At 34.8% G+C, this 24455-nt stretch overlaps 1 protein-coding gene across 1 annotated transcript in view; it reads right to left on the bottom strand.

The window, feature by feature from the left end:
• The window catches only part of LOC123231947 (MDM2 binding protein), an 80317-nt gene that overhangs the window by 22542 nt on the left and 33320 nt on the right, over positions 1-24455 (bottom strand). The window contains exons 12-17 of the mRNA XM_044658275.1: positions 20771-20941; positions 19043-19156; positions 13580-13748; positions 7049-7062; positions 5884-5977; positions 1264-1419 (exon numbers count right to left, since the gene is read on the bottom strand). Coding sequence (XP_044514210.1) covers positions 1264-1419; positions 5884-5977; positions 7049-7062; positions 13580-13748; positions 19043-19156; positions 20771-20941 — 718 coding nt within the window. The remainder of the gene's footprint in view (positions 1-1263; positions 1420-5883; positions 5978-7048; positions 7063-13579; positions 13749-19042; positions 19157-20770; positions 20942-24455) is intronic.

Genomic DNA, 24455 nt, shown 5'->3' with positions numbered 1-24455 from the left:
AGTTTCTCAAGCATGACTCTCCATTTCCTATCTGGAGGTCACTATCTTGTTCATCATGACTGAAATGCTTCGTCACCTAACTTCCACTTCTTAGTTCCCCTGTCTTCCTTCAAGATTCAGCTCAGTGGATTGAGCTAAGTCTAGAGATGGGAGGATCTGGGCTCAAATCTGACCTCAGACACTGGGCAAGTCACTTAACTCCAATTCTAACCCTTAACACTATTCTGCCATGGAACCAATACTTACTATTGAATCTAAGACAAAGGTAAAGGTTTAAAAAAGCTTTAGTTCAGGTCTCACCTTCTCTGAGCAGCTTTTCCAGGCTTCTCTCCCATTCCTCTCCCCTTGCTAGTACATCCCTTCTGAAATTACCTCCCATGTACTTTGTGTATATTTTGTATTACCTGGAGTATGTCGGCCCCATTTAGAATGCCTGTTCCTTGAGGAGAAGAATTGTTTCTGCTTTTCTTTGTATCCCCAACACTTAATGACCATGTTTGGCACATTCCAAGTGCTTAACAAATGCTTGCTGAATGTCTCGCTCCATCACAAGCCACCAACACTGTTTCCCAGGATCTTTCCTGGAACTATGCCTCCTAGTGGGAACCTAAATTTCTCAGCAATAAAGTGTTTGGAGAGGGATTCTTTCAGCTACAAACCACAGGCTCACTGTTCTTGCCATCTAGTGGCAGAACCAAAAGTTACAGAACAACCCTAAAGTAACTTTCAGTAGAGATACTAAATTTGTTCTCCAAATAAGAAAAAAATACTATCCATCCATCCACTGGTACTGATCTATAATCATTAATAAATGTGCTTGAGGGGGCAGCTGGATGGCTCAGTGGATTGAGAGCCAGGCCTGGAGACGGGAGATCCTAGGCTCAAATCTGGCCTCAGACACTTCCCAGCTGTGTGACCCTGGGCAAGTCACTTAACCCCCATTGCCTAGCCTTGTAACAAATAAAAATTAATATAGAAGGATATATATAAAAAAAGATATTAGGGTTTAAAAATTTTTTTTAAATGTGCTTTGAATACTTTTTTCAAAAGAGATGAAAAAATCAACAGTATGTAAAATATATGAAATCTGACAGTACTACGTGTGCAGGCAGGAACCTACCAGTGTTAAGCATGATGATACACCACAAAGAATGAGATTAAGCTCTACATCAATATGGTGCTCTCAACAACAGAGCTAATCAGAAACTGTTATTAGGTATCATTTATAATAAACATATAAGTTTATACGTCTTAATAACTTGCCTCTTTTGGATATGCAAAGGCTGAAGATCCCCAACTGGTAATCCATCTGCCGTAAAGTATTTCAGCAATTCTTTTGCATCCAGTAGGGTGACTGATTCCCGATGACCATCCTTATGGCCCAGCAATTGCTCAGATGAACGTGACAACATAGGAGTTCTGCGGGGAGGGGAAGGGGGGGGAGAAGCATTACTCTATTAAAGAACTAAAGAACTAGAATTCAACTTGACTAAAAAGCTAAGGATCAGAATCGATAAAATAAAACTTAAATTTACCCTATACTCATGGATGAGTAAAAGATTACATACTTTGTAAAACCCCACCCCTCCTTATTCTTATTATAAGAGATGGCTTGCTGACTGGGGATAGGGGGAAATATCTAGAAATGAAACTAACACACACACATACACAATATGTATGTGTGTATATATATATATATATGTATATACACACACACACACACACACACATAACTTTTAAAGGATGTAAGCAAGCTCTTTGATAGGGATTATTTTGGTTTTGTCTCATTTTAGTCATATCCAACCCTTCATAACCCCATTTGAGGTTTTCTTGGCAAAGATACTAGAATGGTTTGCCATTTCCTTCTCCAGTTCATTTACATATAAGAAAACTTGGGCAAATAAAGAATATGCTAGTATATATCCGCTATATATCTGAGGACAGATATGAACTCAGGTCTTCCTGATGCCAGACCCAGCATTCTATTCACTGAGTTGCCTAACTGCCAAAATTTGTTGTTGCTACTATTCAGTTGTGTCTGACTCTGTGACCCCATTTGGAGTTTTTAATAGCAGACACTGGAAAGGCTTGCCATTTCCTTCTCCAGCTCATTTTAAAGATGAAGAAACTGAGGCAAACAAGGTTAAGTGACTTGCCTGCTAGTACCCAGGTCTTTCTAACTCCAGGACCAGCACTCTATCCACTGTGCCACCTAGCTGCCCTGAAATACAGTAGGTGCTTAATAAATGCTTCTTGAATGAATAAAAACTGAGAAAATGATTAAATACAAGTATGTAAGAAAAAAGATCTAGAAATCACAATTGATCCTATACTGAGTAAGTCAGCAATGCTGGCATGACTTTCTGTGATGCTAAGGACAGTCCTAAGGTACGCATGCCTCCTCCATGGAATTTTATCAGATTAACCTCACTGTAGTACTTCCATTTCTTCTTTACACAGCACATTCTTTGGCGCTAATATACAGTTCCTAAAATTTTAAATTGTACAAGCTTTTATGACACTATTAAATGTATCTTCTGTAAACCCAACAAAGTCATAAATTTTTCAGGGCAAGGACTTCTGTCCTTTATGTCTCTTTTACCTTGTTAAGAACTTACAGAAAGAAGCCTGGAATTCAATATGACCATGAAAAAAATGTTGTCATCATAAAATTCTCAAGGGCTCTTCAAGCCATGATTATGGATCACTATGAAAAGGCTCTGAATCACCACCATAAAATACCTGCATTTGGATACTATTTTATACTTGTCCAAGTCCTGCACCCAACAGCCACATAGGGTAGATGGAGGCACAGGTATTATTGCTAACTAAAGTAATGGTTACCAAAACACTTTGAAAAGCAAAAATTACTATCCAAGTATAAGGTACTCTAATTTTATAGATAAGCAAACTGCAAAATAGTAGGATTAAAAATAAATACTTAAAAATATACAACTCCTTTTAATAGCACAGTTAGGGTTATAATATAGATCTCTGGACTTCATTAAATTTGGGTGCTTGTTACAATCAGAAAAAAAGTCAACAAAAATAGCTAACTATACCAAGTAATGAGAACTGAAAAAAGACAAGCAAATTATGTTTTGACTCAGGGAAGAGTTTTGCAACATTGAACACTATATTTAATTTGAGAAGGCCATTCATAACTCCTAACACATCAACCTGTTTCCTAAGATATAATGAAGTGACACTTTATCACTACAGAATTTTTATTTCATGCCTTTACATTAAGTGAAAGAAGACATCAATTTCTCTTTTCACTCTCCAAACTGTATTCTAATCTATGTGATTAGAACAGTAGTTTTAGGATTATAAATTACTTTTATTAACTGAAGACAAATATATTTATACTGACCTTGCCACCATTCAAAATTGTTCTTAATTTTGGATAAAAGATATAAAGACTAATAAAAAAAATGCCAAATAATAATTTTCTAAAACCTTTGGTAGAATTTTTTTCATAATGAAAACTTATCAAATGTTTGCATCATGATGTATTTTACTTTTGAACTTGCCAATTCCTAAAGGCATTAACTGTTTCCTGGCTTAATCTAATTTCTGACAGCTGATTAATGTTGACTCAGTATTACAGAAGGTCACTTTATATCCTTCATGGAATAGGAAAAATATATAATTTGTATTTGTGAAGTATTTCATACACAAGAATAACAAAGCATTTAAAAAAAGCACAGTAAATAGTGTACCACTCGCCTACATGTGTGTCAGGTGAGCTCAATCACAAGATAGTAGCTTCTCACTTTAATTACCTCCATTTAGATTTGCTTTTTATACCAAATGAATTCTGCAACAAAATCAAGCATCTTTTGCCTACGAACACTCACACTAAATTAATGTTGAATAGGCATTCCTTCAGTGAATTTCTGGTGTTAATATAGAATAGAAAGCAAATTTTTCAGAGCACATGCTAGAAAAATGATGTGATACGCATCTAAAAACACCAAGGTATCCTCAATTGATAAATGGTCAAGGGACATGAATAGGCAGTTCTCAGATAAAGAAATCAAAATTATCAATAAACACGTGAAAAAGTGTTCTAAATTTCTTATAATTAGAGAAATACAAATCAAAACAACTCTGAGGTACTACCTTACACCTAGCAGACTTGCCAATATGACAGTAAAGGAAAGTAATAAATGTTGGAGAGGATATGGGCAAATTGGGACACTAATGTATTGCTGATGAGAGTTGTGAATTAATCCAACTATTCTGGATGGCAATTTGGAATTATGCCCAAAGGGCTTTAAAAGACTGCCTGCCCTTTGATCTAGCCATACCACTGCTGAGTTTGTACCCCAAAGAGATAATAGGGAAAAAGACTTATGGCACAATCGAATGTAAGACTTTTCTTCTATCAGCAATGCAATGACCCAGGACAATCCAGAGGAATTTATGAGAAAGAATGTTATCCAAATCCAGAGAAAGAACTGTGGGAGCAGAAACGCATTAGAAAAACATATGATTGATCATGTGGTTCAATGGAGATATGAGTGGGGATTTTGACTTTAAATGATCACTATTATAAATATTAATAATACAGAAATAAGTTTTGAACAATGATACATGTATAACCCAGTAGAATTGCTTGTCACCTCCGAGAGCAGAGAGGGAAGAGGGATGGAAAAAATCATAAGTAACCAAGGGAAAATATTCCTAATTAATTAAGTAAAAATAAAAGCACCAAGGTACTTGATAAATACTTCTAAATAGCCTCCTAAGCTAACTAATCAAACATTTTATTAAACACTTGTGTTCCAGAAATTGTGCTAAGTTAAAGGGATGAAAAGAAAATCAAAAAAACATAGTTCTTGTCCTTAAAGAGCCCCCTTTCTAATGGGGGAGACAACTATTTGCATGCAAGATACCCAGAGGGAAAATGCAAAGTAATCTCAGAGCAGAGGCACTAAGTGGTAGGAGTAAAGAGGGGAGAACTGGGAAAGGCTTCTTTTTTCCAAAATTCATTTATTTATTTCATTAATTTAGAATATTTTTCCATGGTTACATGATCCATGTTCTTTCCCTCCCCTCTCCCCAGCCTCTCCTAGAGCCAATGAGCAATTCCACTGGGTTTTACATGTATCATTGTTCAAAACCTATTTCCAGGTTCTGCTCCTTTCACTCTAGATCAATTCCTGAGTGTCTTTCCAGTTCACATAGAATTCCTCCAATTCAATATTCCTTTCAGCACAATAGTATTCCATTACCATCAGATGCCACAATTTGTTCAGTCATTCCCCAATCAATGGTCACCCCCTCATCTTACAGTTTTTTGCCACCACAAAGAGCGGGGCTATAAATACTTTTGTACAATTATTTTTCCTTATTAACTCTTTGGAATACAAACCCAGCAGTGGTATGGCTAGATCAAAGGGCAAGCAGTCTTTTAAAGCCCCTTGTTCAAAGTTCCAAATTGCCTTCCAGAATGGTTACATGGGAAAGGTTTCTTGGAGAAGGTAGGACTTGAACTGAAACCTGAAGGTAGGGAACCAAATAGAAGAGAAGGTATTCAGGGAATGAGAGGTGTTTAGTGCAAAGGTATGAAGTCAGGAGATGGGGTGTTGTCTGCAAGGGGCAGCAAGAAGACTAATGTTACTGTATGGTAGAGTATGTGCAGGAGAGTAAAATGTTAAAAAAAAAAAAAAAAAAAAGGCTGGGAAGGCTAGAAGGGGGCCAGGCAGTGAAGGCCTCTAAAAGCCAAAATGAGGAAAATCACTTTGGCAGCAAGTGCACCTGGGAAGCAGCTGTGTGAATCCGTACAAGAGATGTTGTGAAAGTAGAAACAATAAGACTTGATAACAAACAAGTCTAATCTTGCCTTTATATTTACCATTAATTCATAATAATTACCTGAATTTTTGCTTAGCTTTTTCAAAGGTTTCCAAGTTCTGAAGAACATGTCTTTCTGGCCATTCCAAAGGATTAGATTCCAGAAATGTGGATTCTGAAGAAAATTTTTTTCAAAAATGAATAACAGCTAATAATTATGACATTCTTAAAACTTGCAATGATTTGTAAATTTTACAAATATTATCTGATTTGAACCCCACAACAATCCTATGAAGTAGCACAAATACTAATGTCAATATTTGACAGATAAAGAAACTGAGGTTTAAAAAAATGAGTAGGGCAGATGGTTTTCTTTGTGGATAGAGAGCCAGGCCTAGACATGGGAGGTCCTGGGTACAAATCTAACCTCAGATACTTTCTAACTGTGAGACTCTGTGTAAGTCACTTAACCCCAAATTGCTTAGCTCTTACTACTCCTTCTGCCTTGGAACTGATACTTAGTATCAAGTATAAGACAAAAGGTAAGAGTGATGGGGGGGAAAAAGAAAAGAAAAAAGCTCATTAATTTAATCATATTCACAGAAGAAGTTGATATGCATGTGAGCTGATGAACCAAGCCATGGGAAGATTCAAATCATGGCTTTTTCTGCCACTAAGTATAGAGTTCTTTCTCCAACATTCTCTAAAAAATGCTAACAAACTGAATTTTGTTGTGTATAAAAATACCAGTAACTATTTGTTTATAAGCTCTTAGTATTAAACTATTTAAGTCATTTGTAAAACAAGGATCACAAGCTCATTCATTTATTAAAAAATATTATTGAGATATCTCTCATATACTCTGTGGCCTCTTTACCACAGGGCATAACAAAAATTGTTGGGGAAGAAGAAAAATGTTAATTTTATTTATGCTCTGTTTACCTGCTGGGATAGTTTTTTAAAAAGTAGGCTGGTATATTTTTAATTATTTACAAAATTGAAATGAGCATGATTACCAACAATTTTAAGTGAAAGAACAAATTTGCCATTTTAGAGAAATCAAAGGAGCAAAATTTAACAAGGAAAAAAAAGCAATTTTTTCATTTTGGAGAATATTTTTAGGATTATAAAAAGGTTGAGATAATCTAGTGTTACGAAAACTCCTAATATTCATTTTGTGATCTGATAGGTTAACATACTGTTATTACATTAAAGAACAGATGAACATAATTAAAACAGAAAATACCTACAGGTTGCACTCTTTCTTCTTGAATGTTTATTTGTATTTAAAAACACATTTATTCCAGCAAGTAATTTTAAGCATATTTAACCATCTTAGTGGTCTGCTGTTTGTACTTTAAGACTGTTCTAATGTCATTAAGTTAAAGATTGTGCTAACATTGTTAAATCAACACCAAATTAAATGAAGCAAGTTTCCTTCATTCAAAATGGAAGGAGGCCAACTTTTTGGGAAGACTGATATTACAAAACTATAATTTTAAAATGTTAAATTGCACTCAAGACTGATACTGCTATTAACAGAAAGCATAAAAATGAAACATTATTTCTATGGATCAGCCATGTGCTGAGGGAAGAGAAATTAATTGACATGTTAAAAAAAACATTTATTGACATGCTTCCAAATAATTCAACAAAAATGGTCCATTTGGCAATGAACAGTACCTAAATATAAATGATGAAGGGCAACAAAATTCATGTATTAAATGGTTTTCTTTGTATAACATTTTAATCTGATTTTAAGAACAAAAACTATAGGAAACACATCACCTATCTTAAAGTGAAACATCTAGCACTCTTAATCCCTTAGAACACAACAGATTACCCAGCAAGCAAAAAAAGTCACTAGATAATGAGCAAAATAGTTATAAATAATCATAGCCATTTTATTCCACACAACAGATGACAGAGAAAAACAGAAAAGAAATATTTTAGGAAAATATTCAAAGCCAACACTGAAAAGAATCACAAGCCCCCAAGGGAGAGAGAAGAGCATAAAATCAGGAAAACAAATGATTTACCTTCATGAAAAGTTAGGGTTAACCACGAAAGAAGACTAACCTCTTCATCACAGTCTGAAGCAAAAGAAGAGAACCTCAAGGAAGGTTATGAACTGTGGAGTTGGGAGAAGAGGAATATTGAACTAAATGCTCTCTGTTTTCTCAATCAAGTAGAAGCCCATATCCATTGCTGGCTATTAGGACAGGAAAGAAAAGGTAGGTAGTATAAGGCAGTCTAAGAAGAAGAAAGAACGCATGGCATAACTACAAAGGGTAGGTAGTTCAGGGGCCTTGGAGAAGAAAAGATCAGGCAGTAATGAGCCACACTGAGGAATGTGTGACTTTATAGCTATACATGAATACAAACAAATAAAATGGATGATGGTGGTAACTCAAGGCTGGGGTTTGACAAGGTAAGATTGGTAAAAGGGCAAGAAAGCAAAGGACTTAAAGCTAAGTAGTATGCGGCTGAACTACAGAGAGAGGGAGAGGAGAATAGAGAAAAAGAACAGCTGGTCTCATAAACTGAGAGAACAGGGAATAGTTAGTTGAAGGGTACAGAGAGAGCATGATCAAGGTAAAGAAAAAGCTTAGCATAGGTGAAGGACAGGAAAAGATGGAAGGATGAAAGGTCAGTGTCTGAGACAAGGGAGAGAGTTCATGAAAGTATGTCTGAAGAAAGGATGGGCAGCATGGAAGTCAGGAGCCTGATTAACTGAGAGACCAAAGTGTTCATTCAAGGGAACATCAACAGTTATGCAGAAGTCCCTAATTTTATGTGAGGACAAGATATCAAGATAGAGAGGATGTCTGTGAGCCAACTAGTGAGGTCTTGACAAATAGGGGGAAATGTCCAGATCAACAAATGACTTAAGCAAAGAGTTAGCCTGGGAACATAATGGAGATTTGCTCTAACCATCAACAAGGGTCCATAATGATGAATGAAGCAAGTGTCACTGGCAGAGTTGTGGAGAAAAATAGTCTAGGAATAGAAATAAAAAACTCTTCCTGTCCCAGAATATATAAGGGTGAGAATGAAGAAGCATCCAGTGCTCGAGAGAATGGCCAGTATTATATATACTGTATTTTCTGGAGAAGATCTGGTTTGCTACTTGCAAGTCAGAAAGGCTACAAAGTGAAGATGCCCAAGATAAAAAGGCAACTTTAAAATAGACCAAATGGCAAAAAATTGGAAATTAAAGAGATATCCATCAACTGAAGAATGGCTAAACAAATTATATATATGATGGTAATGGGATATTGTTGTGCTATAAGAAATGATGAACAGGACGATTTCAAAAAGAGCTAGAAAGACCTTCATGGACTCATACAGAGTAAAATAAACAGAACCAGTAAAATACTGTACATAATAACAGGAATATTGTGAAATGATCAACTGTGAAAGACAGCTGCTCTCAGCAATACAATGATCCAGGACAATCCTGAGGGACTTATGACAAAGAATATTATCCAACTCCAGAGAGATCTGTTGGAGTTGGAATGTAGATGAAAGCATATGATTTTCCAACTGTTTATGTGGGTTTATATTTTGGGGTTTTGGTTTATCAAGATTACTCACTTGCAAAAATTAACAATATGGAAATATGTTTTGCGTGATAATACATGTATAATCCAGATTAAATAGCCTGCCAATACCAGGAGGGGAAAAAGAAGGAAGTGAGGGAGGTAAGTTTGATCATATAACTAAGAAAAACTCATGTAGAAATTTGTTATTACAAGTAATTGGTAAAAAATAATAAGTAAATAAATAAAAAATCAAAAATTATAAAATGGAAAGAGTAGGAACTGAGAATGATATGGACTGTAGAGGGGCAGGGCTGAGATAGAAAAAGAATATGGACAGAGACTAAAGGGGGAAGAATCTTTTCACCGAAGCCATGACTCTCCAGAACAGAAATTTAGAGAGCAAGAACAGGAAATTTGGAAGGGGAAAAAAATACTTACTAAAGTGCCTTCCAGGCACTGCACTACAACACTTTACAAATATTACCTCCTTTGATTCTCACAAAAAACACTGGGAGTTGGGTACTATTATTATTCCCATTTTACAGCCAAGGACACCAAGGCAGATAGAGGTTAAATTCCTAGTTCAAGTTCAGAAAGCTGGTAAGTATTTGAATCAAGAGTTGAACTCAGGTCTGGAACTTGGGAAGCTATGGGATGGGAAATAATAATTTGCCAGATGAGACCTACATTCTGAGGTCCTTTGATGATAGAGCATACAGTCTATTTTGGCTTCTCAAGCCGAGATTGCCATAAATTCTGAGACCATGATGGCTTAGGAAAAACAAGGTAGTAAATGTCCACGGGGTAGGCTGAAATCATATTCAGCATTCTAAGACAATAGAGTTGGTCAAGTTCACCTAATAGATGGCCACTTCAGACATTACTTCCAATTTATAAGTCACTAGTAGCAAAAGCCACCACAGTATTGTAGCTAGTTCTAAGAGTCAGAAGTTATGAGGACCTAGGTACAAATCCAGCCTTAGGCACTTACTGGCTTGGGCAAGTTATGTGACTAATATGGTGGGCCCTGAATGTTTGTTGATTGGTTAACAATAATTACACAAGAAGAATATGAAGAATTCAGAGAAACTGGAGAAGCCTTATATGAACTAATGCAGAACAAAGGAAACAGATTCAGGAACACCACTTGGTCACGATCACAAATTATTTGGAGTGACAGAGGTGATTTTCCCCATTTTCACTGCTCCACTGCACATTTTTTTTCCTGTTATGCTAACTTCATGTTACTTCAGTCCTTATAAATCTTCCTGAGATGGCTGATACCTACCACAGCTTATTTTGTTTCTCTAACATCTCCTGAATATGGTAACTGTTCTCTCTGTTCACAAAGACTCTCTCCATGAGCACCAACACCTTCTCCTGAGGTAAGGATAACAGCCATCCAAATGGTCTCCCTGCTTTCAATCCTTCTCTTCTGAAATTCATCCTCCCATAACTTCTATCTTAGAATTGCTACCAAGTATTGGTTTCAAGGCAGAAGAGTGGTAAAGACCTGGGAAATGGGGGTAAGAGCCTTGAACAAGGTCACACAGCTAGGAAGTGTCTGAGGCCACATTTGAATCCAGGACCTCCCGTCTCTAGGTCTGGCTCTATATTCACTGAGGTCACCTAGCTGCCACCAAAATAAATCTTCCTAAGGCATAAATATGACCCTATCACTGCTCTACTAAAAAACTCACTATTTCCTTTAGGATAAATAACAAAATCTTCAGCATTTAAAGTCCTCCACAATGTGCCTTTAATATATATATTTTTAGTCAATAATGATGGTGATGATGATGATGATGATGACAATGATGATGAGAGTGAAGACTTATAGAGTACTGTAAGACAGCAGAGGGCTCTATAAATGTTATCTCATTTTATGTTCACAACAATGATGGAAGAGAGATGCTACTATTTAACAGATAAGGAAACTGCAGCATGCAGAGGTAGCACCAGTAAGCAGCTGAGGCAGAGCTTGAACCCAGGCTTTGTGACTCTAAGTCTATCCACTATGCCACCCAACTACTTGCCTTTTTGCCTTTATGCATTCAATGTCCCATACAAACTAGATTATTATCTGTTGCCTAAACTTGGCATTCCATCTTTATCTTGGCATTCTTTTGCTATCTCATTCCTATATTTGGTCACTCTCTATTGACCATAGTTTCTTAGGATCTTTAGCTTCTTTCAAGGCCCCAGCTGGGTGTATGTTCCACAGGGAGCTTTTCCTAATCTGCCCAGCTGTTTATATTTTGTTCCTCAAAGTATCTTGCACTGATACTGCATCCTCCAGCAGAACATTGACTTTGCATGTCTAGGAGCTTGTACAATGGCTATAGTTCATAATACGTCCTTAAGAAAACCGTTCAGTTGAAATGAAATTTTATCTCCCTGATCATACTTTTTTTTTCTTGAAATTTTTCTTCTTTTTCCTTCAATAATGCTACACTATACTATTTCTTCTCCTTTTTAAAATGCTTACTTTGTCTTAGTAACACTCTAAGACAAAAGGACAAGGGCTAGGCAAATGGGGTTAAGTGACTTGCCTAAGGTCTCATAGCTAGGAAGTGTATGAGGCCAGATTTGAACCCAGGTTCTTCCAATTCCAGGCCTGATGCTCTAACCATTATGCAACCTAGCTGCCCCATACACTATTCTGTCCCTACAATTACATCTCAGGTAATTTCTCTGCTTACTTACTCTTATCATCTCCTTATTCTTCTTCAAATTATAGAACTTCATCTTCCAAAGAAAAATAAGCAGGAAAGCATGCTTCTCTAATTAATTATTTACTTGGCACCTACTATGTGCAAAGTACTGTATTATATCCTAACAGTAATGCAAAGATGGAAAAAAAATCAGATACTACAACTAAGAATAACTTATACATATTGCATTCACTAGGAGACAGATACTATGCTAAATAAACTTTTCAAATATTATCTCAATTCAATCCTCATAACAACCCTGGGTGCTATTATTATCCCCTTTTTATAGAGAAGGAAATTTAAACAGAGGTTAAGTGATTTACCCAGGTTCACATACTTAGTGTCTATGGTCAGTTTTAAACTCAAATCTTCCTAAGTCCAAGTTTGCATCTCTATCCACTGTCGGATTAAGACTTAGTAGGATGGGATTATTTAAGTATTCTATTTTATCTTTTGTTAATCTAGGCAATTTATATTTTTGTAAATATTCACCCATTTCACCTAGATGGTTATATTTATTGCCAAATAATTGAGCAAAATAGTTCAATAATTACTTTAATTTCCTCTTCATTAGAAGTGAGATCACCCTTTTCATCTCTGATACTGCTAATCTGATTGTCTTCTTTCTTTTTTTATTGGATTGACTAGTACTTTATTATATTTGTTTTTTCAGAGTACCAGCTCCTAGTTTTATTTATTAGTTCAATAGTTCTTTTACTTTCAATTTTATTAAATTCTACTTTAATTTTTAGGATTTCCAGTTTAGTTTTTATGTGGGGATTTGTAATTTGTTCTTTTTTTAATTTTTTAAGTTGTAAGCCCAATTCATTGATCTCCCTCTCATTTGTTGGTATAGACACTCAGCAATAAAAATCATCCCTAGAGTACTGTTTTAGCTGTATCCCATAGGTTTTGATACAATGTCTCCTCATTGGTATTCTCTTTAATGAAGTCTATAATTGTTTCTATGATTTCTTCTTTGACCCACAATTTTGAAGAATTAGATTATCTAGTTTCCAATTAATTTTAAATTTGCCTTTACATAGATCCTTGTTAATTATAATTTTTACCACATTATGATCTCAAAAAGTGGCATTTATTATTTCTGCTTTTCTGCATTTGTTTGCAATATTTCTATGCCCTAATACATGGTCAATCTTTGCATATGTAGCATGTACTGCTGAGAAGAAGGTATATTCCTTTTTATCCCTGTTGAGTTTTCTCCAGATATCTATTAACTCTTAATTTTTCTGGTATTTCATTTACTTCCCTTACTTCTTTCTTATTTATTTTTTGGTTCAATTTATCTAGTTCTAAAAGGGGAAGGAAGACTTAAAAGCATGAAAAAAACACAAACATAAAAATAAATTTCACAAAGCAGATGAAACAATGTGTATTTTATAATGTTTGATAAAGTTTGGCCTTTTGAAAAACAGACAACGTATTTATAAAATTATAAAGCTAAAAGAAAATATATTATTTTTGATGAACAAATATACTTTTAAAGACATAAAATACTTACCTCTTAATATTTCTGAAGTTTTGATTTTATTTCTGGCTTTGTGAAGAGCTGTTTTGGGAATACTAGCATCAAAAAACTCTATAAAACGTTCCCTCGTTAGTGATAAGAGAGTATTGAGTTCATCAACAGAAACTGTAACAGGCTGTTCTATGGATTCCTTTCTTCCTATGAGACAAAATATATCAACTTACAAGGAAATCAAAAAACTCTATTTCAAAGCCTAATTATACAAAGCCCATTTAGTACTATTTTAAGCTTAGCTCTTAACAAATACAAGTCTCTTCTGAATCAAATATTTAAATATAGTACTAGTTTTATTGTTATTAATTTTTCATGGTATTCCATAGAATTTCATGGATTCCAACTTTGTACATTACATTTAGATGGTCATCAATTACGAAATACTTTCACTTACCATATCAACAAAAAAGGTAAAACAGCAAAGCAACAGAAAGTAAAAGCTTTTGATAAGAGATAAATCTAAAAGGTATAACAATCAAGGCTTTTGATAATACTGATATCCCTGGATGGTATGTAAAAAACTAATATATAAGTGAAAAATAAAAGCTGCCAGACTAGTCACATTTTCTAAAATAAAAGTTTATATGTACATGCATAGCAAAGTGACAAATATGTTACTTTTTGAGCACTGCATCTCTTTGATTAGTTTCCACATTATGATTTATGAAGAAAAGAAAACATAATAAATTCCATCAGTTTCAATCTTGCTACAGTTAAGTATATCCACTACATTGTGCTATGCATTTAGTAAGGTATAAAATTTTTATCTGACTTGGCTCAAAGCCTGGTAAAACTTACAGAATAAGAGAATGAAACACCAACACTAATTGTTGTTGTACTGATTTCTTTCTTTCTTTTTTTTAAAAAGAGTTCTTACCTTTGTCTTAGTATTGATTCTAAGACAGAAGAACAGGAAAGGCTAGGCAACTGGAGTTGAGTGACTTGGGGGTCCCAAACTAGTGTCTGAGGCCAGATCTGAACCCAGGTTCTTCCCACTCCAGGCCTGGCACTCCATCCACTGTGCTACCTACCTTCCTAGGTATAACTGAATTATATAATAAGCACATTAGAATGTTTAAATGTAGTAAGTAAAATTTATAGAGGAATATTATTACTGACTAGGGTATCAGGATTACTCCATGCAGGAAATAATATTTCTAAAAAGTTTTAAAGGTCAGTAGAATTTAACAGGCACATAATCATGAGATAATGTGGCATTAGTGGAAAGGTATAAGTCAGGAAAATTTAAGTGATTTTGATTTGTTTATTTTACGAAGGCTACAATGGAAGAGAATTTCATGCCAAGTCCAAGAAAATATAGACTCTTTATTGATTAATTCTAAGTCTTTACATTCTTAGGGATACAGGTGCAATATTCACACCTACCTTCTTTGTCAGTCAAAAATGTCCCAGATTAGCAGTTTTAAACAGCCAATCCTCTTGGGTTGATGAATAAAAACAAAATAAATGTGTGGTTTTTGAAGTATGTACATGACACACAGAAATCATTATGTATGGTTTAGAGGTCCTAAATTCTGAGTTAAATATCAATGCCCCAAATGATTTCTTTTGTTACTTCTTACATAAAAATAATAATAAAATCATTGATAATATGGTATACTCTGCTTCTACACACCATGTATTTTTCCATTATTCTTTGAGTAGCCTACTCTTTTGATTGTCCAGTGACCATGTCCATATGTCACAGCCATTGAGCAAATAGGTAAGAACAGGTTAAGTAAAACCCTTAGTGATCACAAAAAATTGAAGATGACTAGTAGGTCCATTCCACCTTTTTAATTCAGAGATTGTTCTAGAAACATAATAAGTTCCCTTTCTCAGAGCCTGAAATAATTACAAGGTTTTTTTTATATGAGGATAGAACAAAGGAAATTATGTTAAATCACAGCAAGAGAAATTTAGGTCAGACACAAAGAATAATTTTTTTTCCTGTAAAGATATGTTAATCAAAGTGTTACTAAGAGAGGTTGGGGAAATCTCTTTCCCTGATGAATATTAAGAACAAGATACTTAATATGTCTAGAATTAGTTAGGCACTGATAAGAGAGTTGGTAGTGTGTACTGCTAGAAAAAGCAATGGGCTATATATACCAGAAGACTCTAGTCCCAATTCTACCATTAACTGAATGCAAGGGACCTGAGCATATCATTTAACCTTTCTGAGAACAGCAATCCAAGTCTTATGTATCTTGATGATAGGGAGGTTGTGAGGAGAAAAAGAATAAAAGAAAGTTCCTTTGGAGGAAAAAATGGCTCTATAAAAGAATGTGATATTTTATTTTTAAAGTTCTTTTGACATCAAAGAAAACACACACACACACACACACACACACACACACACACATATATATATATATATATATATATATATATATATATATATATACACCCCCTGACTTCTAAAATTCAGAATCCAGGTTAGAAACCACCTCTGGAGAAAAGGTTAAGATAAAATAGCAAGTTGATGGCTAGGTAGCACAGAGATAAGCACTAGGCCTGGAGTAAAGAGAACCTGGGTTCAAATCTGTTCTCAGACACTTCCTATTGCTGTATGACTCTGGGTAAGTCACTGAACCACCAACTGCCCAGCCCTTTCCCTAATCCTAGAATTGATATTAAGAGAGAAAGTAAGGGTTTAGGAAACAGAAAAAAGATAAGGTGGTAAATACAAAGAGCATGAGTTTATCCTTTATCTAGATCATGCTTCCTACACAGTAAATAGCTAGGCAGTGAATGTAAAGAACTTTGGACATGGGAGTCAAGAAGATATAGCTTCACTCCTGCCTCAGAAATATCCAGTTGTGTAATCCAAGGTAAGATTATCTCACCCATCTTCAGTCTCCTCAACTATAAAATAGGAATAATAATAGTACCTATCTTAAGAAAGTTACTGTGAAGATCAAATGAGGTAACATGTGCTTTGCAAACCTTAAAACATTATATAAATGTTACTATTACAATTATGATTATTAAACAGAGAACATAAGTTTCTCACAGACCACTGCCTCCAAAACATTGGTATTAAGGCAATCATGTCTACGGCCCCATAGTAAGCTTCTTATAGCTATAAACATATATCTCAGTTAACATCATTAATTGGTTCCCTGAAAACAAGATACTAGACAAAATAATTTTGTAAGGGATGGGTAGCTCTACAGAAGCAATGATTCAAGAAGTAATGGGTGATCAGCAGGAAGATGTTACTATAGAAGTTATTTTTATTCATTGACAGGCTATGAAACAGATAACATCTTAAGTTAATTTCTCTTCTTTGATATTTCTAAACCATGAGATGACAGTACCTTCCTCACATGGTACTTTGCTTCAATTTAAACTATGCAATCACAAGAATTGACATTTTACTGTAAGCTATGGAAAAAATGCTCTGCTGTTCCCACAATTAAGGAGAATTTGGAAAACCTTTAGTATGATGCTTAGTATTTGTCTGAAGATAAGTCTTCCTGACTCTAAGCCCAGCATTCTATACACTGTGCCGCCCAACTGCCTTCACTAGCATGTATTACACAACATTTTTTTTTTGTAGATTTACCTTCTTAGCTACAAATTAGTCAAATATCTTAATATTTGTAAGGCACAGTACCAGAAGATATGAAAGAAAGAAAATACCTGAGATTCAGACCTTCATATCCAGGAGCTTCCTTCCAGAAGGAAGTAAGAATATAACCATAACTGAGGGTTGGATGGCAGAATGTAAACTCTTTGTGACTAAGAACTGTTTCAGTCATTCTAGTATCCCCAGTTGCCTAGCAGCACAGTGTCTGACACACAGTGAATGCTTAACAAGTATTTAATGACTGACTGATAAACAGATAAAAGAATTGAACAAGAGGAGAAGGCTACGATGCTCCATCCACATGGAGGAGGTTTACAGAGCCATTGGAGTGAAAGACTCTCAGTTGTTCATATTTGGGTTCTCCACTTTCAGTATAAAGAGCATACTTTAAATTCCTAAATCAGCTTTCCTTGGGCACACAATCTCTTTTCAGGATATGCAAACTATTTTTAGCACAAAGAGGAAATGATTTCTTCTTCCTTTTCCTGGTGTTCTTAAATTCTCTCTTATCTGCTTATCAGTCAGTCATTAAATACTTGTTAAGCACTCACTATGTGTCAGACACTGTGCTGAATCAGAATCATACTACATGGCAGGGAGTAAGGCATAAAAACTAGAAAGGCGGGAAGGGGACAACTTGCAAATGGCTATAAAAGTCAAACAGATTTTATATTTTATCCTAGATGTAATAGGGGGCCACTGGCATTTGCTGATTTGGGGAGTGGGGAGTGTAGTTTGACATAGTCAGACTTGCACATTAGGAAGATTATTTTGACAGTTGAGTGGAAGATGGAATAGAGTGAGGAAAGACTTGAGGCAGAGACAACAACCAGCAGGCTATCATAAGAATCCAGATATGAAGTAATGAGGGCTTGAGTTAGGGTGGCAATTATATCTATGAATGAACAAAATGAGATGTATATGTGAGATAGTACTAACATAGTGAATGATAAAGGCCCCTTCACTTACTATTTAATTATTCCTTCTAATGTTAACAGTTCAATAAGCAACACTCAAGTTCCCTTATTATAATCAATTTGACCCTTCCTTCTAAATTTAACTTTTTCTCTCAAGTCTCTCAAAAACTGAAGACTTTATTATTATATTGATATAAGAATTCAAAGAACCATGAAATGTATCATATTGGATAGCTAGTGAATTCTGATACCAGTTGGGAATAATTTTGTGAGAGTTCGAAAAAAAATCTAGGCTTTATTTGAGTGTTTTTACAACTATGATAAAGAAGGATGTCTAAGTAGGATCTGAAAAAGAACCAGATATGAACCATTGCTCCCAAGTCACAAGCAGAAGAAGCCTGTATATAGGGGTGGTGTCATCTGAAAGATAAAGTATATGGAAATCACCTACAGACATGAAGGGACTAAAAATAGGAAATATTCAGTGATAAAAGGTACTATGAAATTGCTGGACACATCACTATATAATAAGCTATATAAGTTCTCTGAAGATGGTGAAAAATATTTAAGATTTTGTTTGAAATAAAACCCAATGATGTATTTTTTCAAAGGTTTGAGAAAATACATTCACAGAAAATAAAGTGCTCAGTACCTTTAGATCCTGAATTTTAAGATATTATATTTCCTCCTCATCACCTACACCCTCCTAATCAGAGTTTTCTAGACAAAAATTCAAAACTTCCAGAATATAGAATTCCTATTTTTTCTTAAAAAGAGCACAATTCTACTCTTTTTTACAATAATAATTTTAAATTGTTTCAGATACAGTAAACACAATCAAATCAAATGGGAATTAAGATGGCCTGTTTCTAAATAAGTCAGTACTCTGTATTAAGATGACATGATATAAATTCTCCATTACTTACTCAGATATTCCTTCAAAGCTAAATCTTGGACCTTAGCCAGCTGCTTCTCTCTCTGTACAACCTGCTCTCCCGAGAAACACGGCAGTGAACAGATGAAGTCAACAGGATAGCCAGCTTGGAGTACAGAAAAGTCATTATTAAAGATTACTCACAATTATAGCATATTTTCCATATTACTCAAAAATACAGTTTCAGAGGCATCATGACTATTAGGGCTACTGATATTTTATATCTATATGATAAACGAGGATGAGCTACGATTTGGTTACTCAAAGGGCATTTATATATAGTTGGTACTCAAATATCAAGAAGTCAATATAAAGTATGCTAGGCAAAATACTATAGGTTTAAAACTTTCCCATCTCAGTTTGTATGACCTCAGAAATCAATGAATTACTCTCCTGTCATCCTATTTCTTTCCCTTTAAAATCTTGACAGCAACTTTTGCAAAAAAACATTGAGGATTCCTAGATGGAAATAGAGGTTAAGGGAATGGGTAAGTGAGTAGAATGAGAAGGGACACACTAGAAGGAGGGATTTATCTGAAGAAAAGCTGTAGTGAGGGCTTGATGATTTAGACCCAGTGATGAGCAAACTTTTTAAAGAGGGGGCCAAAGGAAAGGAAATGCTCATCTGTCAGTCTGTTTCTAAGGCAAATCTTTTGAAGTTTCATTGTATTGTATCCTACTCATTGTATTTGTCAGATTAGGAATAATGTCATGCAGCCAGATAGAACATTTCAGGAGGCCTCATCTGGCCCATCACTGATTTAGACTGTAGGAATTAGCAAACTATACAGAAAAATCCAGCCTAGTCCATTTTTGTAAAAATAAAGTTTTATTGCATTTTTAAATGCAATAACATGGCTGACTCCTGGCTTAAAGGGTTGTAATATCATTTTAAACTTCAAAAATAAGTTTGAATGTTTTAATAGAATTGAAATCTTATTTATGTGGGTACTCTTTTCTAATTATACTGCACACAACCCATTCTGTAGAATCCTTATCCACCTCTAGTAATCATGACAGGGGACCTACTGTGTGAAGACCTCCTCTCAAAAGAAATAGCTGAGATATATATATATATATATATATATACATACTTTGGCACTCTTATGTGCTGTTGCCCATCCATCTCCTTTCCTACTAATAAAATCTGGATAAAATATTAAAAAAAAATGTGTATAAAAGGAATTAGGAATAAAAGACCATTATAGTTTTTTCCTTCCATTTAAACTTATAAAAATTAATTACTCCAGGGGCAGCTGGGTAGCTAAGTGGATTGAGAGTCAGGCCCAGAGACGGGAGGTCCTAGGTTCAAATCCAGCCTCAGACACTTCCCAGCTGTGTGACCCTGTGCAAGTCACTTGACACCCATTGCCCATCCTTACCACTCTTCCACCTAGAAGCCAATACACAGAAGTTAAGGGTTTAAAAAAAAAATTTAATTACTCCACAGCAATCCATGAGGTATACCCAAGTTGGGCCTGGGATGAGGGTGACCTAAGTTTAAATTCAATCTCAGACACTTACTAGCTGTGTGACTCTGGGTAAATAACTTAACCTCTGTCAGCCTCCATTTCCTCAACTTACTGAAAAGATAATAATAGCATCTATCTCCCAGGATTGTTATGAGGATAAAAAGAAACAATACCTGTAAAGTACTTAATTCAGTGCCTGGTAACCCTTCCCCTTAAACATATAATTATACTTTCCATCTCAAGTCAACACTTACTTCCTTCTGGCTTTGCTTTCATATTTCCATGAATTAGGCTGAGTGCAGCTGAACCATTGATCTGATTGGCTGAATAAATCAATGTCACTTTACATCGTCCATTGTTATTACCTTGCAACAAGAGATAATAGCTAGAACACTCTCCTTTCACTTCAACATCTGGAACTAAATAACAAAAAATTATATTTAAACCTTTGAAAATTAATTTTAACATCTTATAGCATTTAAAGAGGATCAACATATGCTTGAAACAAAATATGGCAGCATTTCTAAAATGTCCTTATTATTGCTTATAAAAGTTTTCCTTGGCATGAAGTATAAATTTTATATTAAGATTTGAATTGAGCTTGCCTTATGCTCTGGAATTTAAACATTTCACAGCAAAAAACTAAACAGATACTGAACTTATCCAGAGTAATACATATTCTTATATAGATAAGCTGTATCACATTTTACAAAGATACAAAACACTAAGCTTAACCAGAGTTGGCCTCTTCTTTGCAATTCTGTATTTTAGACCTTCCTCAAGTTGGTGGAAGTATTTGATGTAAAAACTCCTTTTACAGGGCTGCAGGAGGAAAAAAAGAAATGAGGTGATAAAAGGTTCTTGATTTTTTTCATCTATCATATATTTATTTATGTCAATAAGAATTTGAAACAAAGTTTCTTACATGCAATCTAGTTCATCTGAATAAGGCACCAAACTGCTATTTCAGCCTTCTTGAGGAAAAACCAGGACTTCCCATAAAAACAAATCTAGGTTTCCTTGGCTATATTATACATTTTTTCCACATCTCTGCTTATTTATCTCTTACTGTCTTAACATGGAATGTTGATAAACATTTGTAAAACAGAAAGAGAAAAAAAAGCATCCTTGAATTCTATTTCTACCAGCTGTGACAATAGGATTAACTCTCCCTTGTCTATTTTTAGCTAATCAAATCAAGAACTTAAAGTACCCCTGCTTGTCACTAAGTAAGAGAGTTCACTGAGTCACTTACTAGAGTAAGCTAATACCTACAAAGGTCACTGCCCACCCCCCCTCTTGGGCAGTGCTAGGCAAACTGAAAGATTGCAATTAGTTCCTATAAAGTGGGGGAGCGACAGGAAGTGACGTCGAGAAAACTGCTTTAAAAGGCCAGCCTGATTCTCTCTCTCTGCATCAGTGAGCTGGACTGAGGAGGAGACTCTTTCCCTGTATCCTATATTGGCTTGCAGTGGTGAGTGGAGTGATTCCTTTCTTGGTTCTTCAGTAAGGAGATCCTCTCTGCTGTTGGCCCTTTGGTGGGACACTCCCTTCAGCCTGAGCTCTGGTGAGATTCTTGGCAGTCTTAGCCTTGTATGCACTGAAGGTTCTCTGGCAGATTCTTCAGCATCTCTTGGCTCTTTGGAGTTCAGCTTCCTAATTAGAACTTTGGATTCTAGTGAGATTCACTTTCAAATTCGAATTTGCAGTCTGAAGACATTAGTATTAAAAACTTAGGGTATTTGTAGCTAGGCAGTGCTTTCTGCCTCTTTATCTACATTTTTCCACTTTCACTTTCTTCCTCTTTGAAAATAAAGCTGCTAAAAGACATTTTGACTTAAGCTGTAATATTTTTAAATCAGGGACCATAATATTACTTTAGAACTTTCATATTAGCCTAAAAACCTAAATTTAAACTCTCACACCGCCATGCTAGCCACTTTCAAACTATCCTGAAAAACAAAGAAATAATGATGAAACATAAAGGAGGAACACACAAACTCTTGGGTGCTTAGCAACATCATCATGGAAAAGAAATGACACCTTCAGACTTATGGCATAGGTAGATGAGAAGGAAAAATAAATTGTTGAATAAAAAAGTGAAGGATGCAAAGAGAAAGAAAAAACAGGAGATATAGAAAGAGGAAGTAAGTGCATTTGGTAAGAAATGGTAGAATGCCACTAACTACTGCCTCAGGTACCACTTGTAAAAAAAAAGGACCTTAGGTTACTTATAAGTACAGTGGCAATCCTAAAGCCCACAGACAAAAGTTAGTCTCAGGGTAAACTGTTCCACAGAACAAGTAAGAGTCATCTATTTGTGTGATCCCTGATTTTACCAGATCCTAGTTAGTACTTTTCATTTTTTCCCTGATTTTGATCGATGACTAATGACCAAGCAACCACCATGTATTAACTAAACCTTTGCCACAGGGGTAGAAATAGATAAATGGGTGAAATATAATCAGCCTCATCTATAGGTCTACCCTGTGGTCATTTTACTTTAGCATATTAAGGGGTTAGGAATTAGGAATTAATGCTTTTTTCAAATAAGAATCATTAACTTTATGAAAGACATCAAGAGATCTGAAACAATTAAAATATGATTCCTAAAAAGAAAATATTAGATCTCTTCTTCTGTATCCATTAGCAAATAAAATTCACTTCCTACTTTTCTACAAAGTAGGGTCTCTTAGTCAACATAAATGATATCATAATCAATATTATTCCATTATAAAAACTAAAACCTGATATAATTAAATTATAATATTTCTGATTATCAATAATTTTTATATACTGTTCCAATCCAAGGAAAATCAGTATAGTTAACATAAATATTTGTTTGGGATTTTTTGGACACTGTTTCCTTGAGAATGGTTAGGAATTTCTATTCTAATATTCTAGTTCTAATACTAAGAAACAAGTTTTTCTTGTTTATTTTTTCATACTTCATATTCCCAAATTTCACTGACATTCATAAAACTTCATAATAATTTATATTAAAAGGAAACAGAAAATGCCAACTCAAATAACAGCTGCTGTATTTTAATTACAAAAGGAACAAATCATTTCATAGCAATATATACTATGGGTCAACATATATCCACAAAACAATAGCGAAAAGTAAAAGTCAATATATTATATAGACATCCAGTGCAGGTGCTAGTCTTCAGTTCTATTTAAACATCTGTCAGTATTTCTTCAAGTACAGGTTATTGGGACAAATATCTGTTGATTCCTGCTCTATCTGAAACTAAAGTTTGCCTCAAGAGTAATTGTAATATCAACTATCTTCTGGCCAATTTAAGTAATATTTATTTCAAGGCATGATTTTCATATCTAATTTACATTGTATCACCTCTACTGGCATTCTAATCACTGAAGACTGTAATTAGAACCATCTTTATTTTCTTTATAAGTAAAACATTTATTTTAAGAACTCTCTTAACTAAAATGACTATAGAGCCATTTTAAAATGTTGTTCCAGGTTTAGTAGGTGTTAAATTGGAGGCTTATCAGGCAATTCTCATGTAAATGCTGCAGTAAGAAACAAAACTACATCTTTCATTTGTATAGCTGGCATGCAATTCTCATCTCTTTTACCAGGAAAATATGAGGAAATTATGCATCATATATTTAACTTTATCTTCAATTGTCAAATAGATACCATCATCTTATAAGCAAGACAACTGCTAATCTCAGTTTTTGTAAAGGACTAATTAGACTTGAAATTCTCTTTTAAAAAAAAAATGAATCCTGGATCTACTTTTTAGAAGGAAAAAGCAAAAGTGATTATTTCCAAATGTGCTTCAAAATTTTAAGATCACAGGATTATAAATCTATCTGGAAATTATCATGGAGGTCACTTAATTCAAACTCTTCATTTTACAGATATGGAAATTGAGGCTCTGGAAGACTCAGTTATTTAACTTG

The sequence above is a fragment of the Gracilinanus agilis genome, chromosome 1 (assembly GCF_016433145.1).
Source record: "Gracilinanus agilis isolate LMUSP501 chromosome 1, AgileGrace, whole genome shotgun sequence".
In the NCBI taxonomy this organism is placed as follows: domain Eukaryota; kingdom Metazoa; phylum Chordata; class Mammalia; order Didelphimorphia; family Didelphidae; genus Gracilinanus; species Gracilinanus agilis.
Note: the sequence above shows the minus strand (reverse complement) of the source record. Positions and strands in the feature narration are given on the sequence as shown.